Source organism: Phragmites australis, chromosome 14, assembly GCF_958298935.1.
Source record: "Phragmites australis chromosome 14, lpPhrAust1.1, whole genome shotgun sequence".
Lineage (NCBI taxonomy): Eukaryota > Viridiplantae > Streptophyta > Magnoliopsida > Poales > Poaceae > Phragmites > Phragmites australis.
Window position 1 is genome coordinate 30,797,374 of NC_084934.1, and position 4,849 is coordinate 30,802,222.

The 4,849-nt window shown below is 41.7% G+C and overlaps 1 protein-coding gene across 1 annotated transcript; it reads right to left on the minus strand.

The window, feature by feature from the left end:
* Window positions 1-354: 354 nt before the first annotated feature.
* On the minus strand, window positions 355-4,370 carry LOC133891689 (protein RETARDED ROOT GROWTH, mitochondrial-like). The gene is made up of 7 exons (XM_062332426.1): window positions 3,895-4,370; window positions 3,657-3,768; window positions 2,772-2,934; window positions 2,040-2,188; window positions 1,816-1,967; window positions 846-960; window positions 355-666 (listed from the first exon to the last, which is right to left on the minus strand). Exons 1-7 carry the CDS (start codon window positions 4,269-4,271, stop codon window positions 538-540), a joined length of 1,197 nt encoding a protein of 398 aa, XP_062188410.1. The 5' UTR covers window positions 4,272-4,370; the 3' UTR covers window positions 355-537.
* Window positions 4,371-4,849: the final 479 nt, after the last annotated feature.

The window sequence follows — 4,849 nt, forward strand, 5'->3', positions numbered from 1 at the left end:
ATCTCTTCTCAATCAGACTGAACATATTTCTCTATATACTAAACGACTCAAATGGGCCCTACTTAAATAATCGAAACGTCAATATATATATATTTTTTTTTGAAAAGATCGAAACGTCAATGTTGGCTGTTCCCTGCTCTGCTCTGCACGCGCCCCTTTCGCTTCGCAGCACAAGACAAGACAGCTGCTGGGACTCTCCCTTCCATAACTCCGCACAGGAGGACTTTTCCAATTCATGTGCACTTGACAATCCGGAAGGGATCTTCATCCACCGCGGCAACCGTGGAAAGCAACTTTTTACAAAAAGCAGGTCACTGCGTTGCATTGCCTTCGAGCTAAACCAAGCCAGCCGGCTAAACCTATATATGTGATCATTTTTCATTACGAATCGGATCTACTCTCAAGTATTCTTCTTCCTTACAAAAGGCTGCCAATGGGTAACGAAAATGAAAATTCCACAAACAAAACATGTGATCGATGAGGATTCAGTCCCAGCATCGAATCCAATCCAATCCCATAATGGAGGGACCTTCTGACCTACATCTGCTCCTGGACGATGTTATAAACAGATATCAAGATCTCCACACTGATCAAGATGATAATAAGCCATTCCAGAAAATCTGACTTCCTGTTCTGAAGGATCTCCTGAAGAAACCTGATGTTGTGCTGCAATTTACAAGTATTCGAAAAAAATGTGCACAGATCAGCAGCAGCAACAAAAACAACAACAAAGCCTTTGTCCCAAACAAGTTGGGGTAGGCATATACATCTCTACCAAAAAAAAAAGGACAAACAGAACCGTATACAACTCTACCAAATGTTCTGCATGACAGCATGAGTCTTACCTCAACAAATTTCAACTTAAAATCAAGGTTTCCAAATCTTTGGGTTAACTCATACTCGTCACGAAGGTATTCCCAAATTTGAGCATAGTTTGCATTTTTCCAGGCAATGTCAGACCTGGAATCAACAAAGTTCTAACGTAAATGTGTGCTGATAGATAACCATAACTCCATAAGAGTTCATTTCAGTACCAAAGAATTAAAGAAGTATGGCAGATAACCTTGTTTGGAGGGGAAAAATGGGAAAAGATATAACACTTGCGAATTAAATTACAAGGCAAATACCAGTCCATTTCTGATCTGACACAAGAGTCACAAGACAGTGCTAGGAATGGGATAAAACTGAACTACTATCTTTTCTAAATCATAAAAAGGAAGGACAAATAAACCACATTATTACGGACAAAAGATACTATAATGCAGCTTATGTCAGGGAGGCTTTGCATTGAAAGGAATATTACATGACATTCATGTAATTGGACAATGATAATGCAAGTTCAATACTTTTCCATCAACTTTAGACACCTGTACAGCATTACACAAAACTATGGTAAATTAAAATAAAAGCGTAAGATACTAAGCTTATCTCTGATATGATTGCACTAAGCATCAGCTTCATGAGCTTCACGGACACGACACGCGAGTATACATGCCTGACTAGAGGATGCAACAACCACTTCTCTGACAGGAGAAGGCACATGTGGTGGTCAAAGCACAATAGCACAGGCAATGCTAACTCATAAACAAAACATTTAGAAACCAATAAAAAATTAGCATTAATTGTGTGGAATCGAACAAGTAATATTTTATAGCTTGTTTGCATTTAGGAGAATGGAACTAGAAAATAATTTTACATGCACCACGTAAAACATTTGCCCGAGAACATGCATCCTTTGATGTTAACCACAGGACCACACATTTTGACAGACAATAAAATCTAGAGGATTACTTCTCAGCATGATGGTATGATTACCTCTCAAAGAGTCCAAGCTTAAGAATAACATCTGCCAAGTTAGAGTTAGCCTTTCCTACGAGCTGGAAAAGCTTCTTCCTCTGCATAGTGAAGGTACCAGTTTTTTCCATTCCACGATTGATATCTGTAAACTCAGCTACCATTCCATCCACCTATCAACAAAGATAATTAAATAGATTTTCCAAAGCATCTTAACAACAAGTGTGCTATTGACTTGTACGTACTTGACGGATATAGTAGTCAAGAGCAATACTCTGACCAAGGACACTTCCAATGGTACGGATTCCATCAATACTCAGGTCCCTAAGCACAATGTAGTCAAGTCCGCCCTGCATCCACGTCTCTAATGTAGGCTTCTCAACAACTGCATAATCTGTGATTGAAGATTTTAAGGTTGTGTTCCCAGAAGTGCTAATGATTAGATGATACAGCAGCAGTCACATTGATAAGATGGGGGGAAGCAGCAAACATGCATATCATGCAGCTAGGTTCATTAAATTGCCAGAAACACAGTTGCTAGAGCAGATACTATGTGCTCTTTGCAAAATATCATAACAGGATGGCAAACCTCAACATAAGTCGGGAATAATTCTCATCACAAAACTTCCCATAGCATTTGGGCACCATCATCTATGGACTACAAATAATGAAATCCAGCTATCATGGGACTTTATGTTTGCCAGTTGTTGACTGACAGACACCATTATACACTAAAGTATAATGTTCTATAGATGTCTCTTATATCATGGGATATGTTCACTTAAAATGATATCACCTTTTGTCATGAATGAGGATCACCACCAGGCATCCATATTACAGTACCAATTTGCCATTAATAATTTTCAAGATAGCACTCATACAAGGAAAAGATTGACAACAGTCAAAGCACATAAAGAAGAGAAACTCTTATCACTTTAGGACAAGTGTTCTTGTGTTAAATTGAATTAAGGGATTACCATCTTTTCTCATCTCTGGAAGCAATCCTGTCGCATGTTTCTCGACAATTTTTAGGTATCCATCTGCTTCGTGATCAGAAACATTGAACAGCACAATGGACCCATATTGGAAAACCACCATGTAGTGGCAATGGCTCTCATCTATGACACCAGATTTAAAACCCTGGAAAAATAACGAGTTAAAAATCAGTCCAGTAAGTATCTACTCTCCGCTAGATCCTTAATAAATCATCTAAGGGAATAAACACCACCCTTTTAAAGAAGCGGTGGTGCAATCACGTAATGACTACTGGTGCCCTGTGGCGCTATAAACAGCTTGAAACAAGATAAGATAGCTACAACCGTATCCTAACGTATTGTACCAGTGGACACAAACAAATCGAGAATTGAGCTTTTAGATACCGTTCTACAAGTCTGAACATATTCTAAAGCATTTTGTCGTGCTCCAGACAATGCTGTACAGCTACAGTATATGCATTTACGTGTCCAAACAACTGGACAAAAAAAAAGGAAGCTGCAAGTGCAAAGGACATTTGTGCACATATAGGTTCCACATTCAGTCTGATTACATAGGCATACAACTGTGAGGGTGCGCCACTATGAGAACGTTTACAGCATCAGGCACTGAGACTGCAGAGAACGTTTTAATTCAGCCTCCTGAAGTATTCCAATTGAACATTGCATAGATAAAGAAAATGGAGCAGGGTAATTACTTCCTTTGATTTTGAATTTCGAAAAGCTATTAGATCGTAGTCTAAGTACTCTGCAAACCATGGTAGTCTAAGTACTCTGCAAACCATAGTAACTCAACATCTGAGTCCATGATAGCAAAAGACATGGAGAGACACAGTTTGGTGTGTAAAGAAAGTATAATTTCCGCTTTACCTCGGGGTCTCCCTTGACATCATAGTATCTGAGGACGACGTAGTTGGTGGCACGCGATGTGGGTGGGATAACATTGAACGAGTTGTGTGACTGGAGACTCCTCATGTCGATACTGCGATGATGACAAACAGCCGAAATTCCCATCATCAGTTAAGTTCACCACGGAACCTCAACAGGAGAGAAGTGCAATTAAACCGGAAACGGAGAAGCAGATAAAAGTGAAGCAATAGAAGCTTACCTGGTGCATAGGAAGAATGCCTTGACGGGGACGACCCGGGTCTGGTTCTCCTGCGCGACCTCGAGGAGGTGCTCGTGGTAGTAGGCCTCGTCGTCGGATGCGAGCTCCTCTGGCGGCGGCGGAGGCAAGGGCGCGGGCGGGGGCCCATGGTCCTTGGAGTCGAGGTGGTCCGCCCCGGGGGCCGGGGAAACGGAGGAGAAGGGGCGGAGGAGGAGGAGGAGCGGGGAGCGATGAGGAGGAGGAGGGAAGCGGTGCGGGCGCAAGAGGAGGAAGGAAGGGGAGCGGGCTAGGGTTTGAAGGGCTCTGGAGCGGGCGGGGAAGTGGGGGCGCAGAAGGAGGAGGGGCCTCAGCAGGCGAAACCTCGACGAGAACTCCATCGCCTTGCGAAGAAGTTGAGGCGGAGGCGGAGGGAAGAAGAAAGGGAGCCACGGCCACAGGTGAGGTGGGCGGGCCCACGTCCCGCTTCAGCCCACCAGTTCAAATGAGCGCGGCCCACGAGCAAATGCAATTCTTCTCTTTCTTTTTCCTTCCCTTTTCCCACTAATAATCCTTATATGTCGGTCCTGTCCCCTTTTGATAGCTTTATTCTGATAATCTTGCTGCCCTGACAAGTAGCTGTCGGAAGAATGTACTAGTTTTTTTAATAAAAAAATATAAATACTGACCTCTGCAACAACAAGACGTCAATAATAAATATAACTATTTTTTTAATAGACGCTCAAATTTGAAGAACTCAAACTTGATACACTTAAAAGGTTTATACACTTACCAAAATACTTCTTACCAATGATATGCAATCAAAAACTTAAAAGATTTGATTGTTCAGCAGTTTATATTTGATTTTCTGAAGTGGTATTTTTAAATTTGTTGGAATACTATATTTGAAATTCAAAATTCAAACGTACCTTTCAACTCAACTATCTGCTCCGGGCAACCATGCCACCTGCGAGTCAGT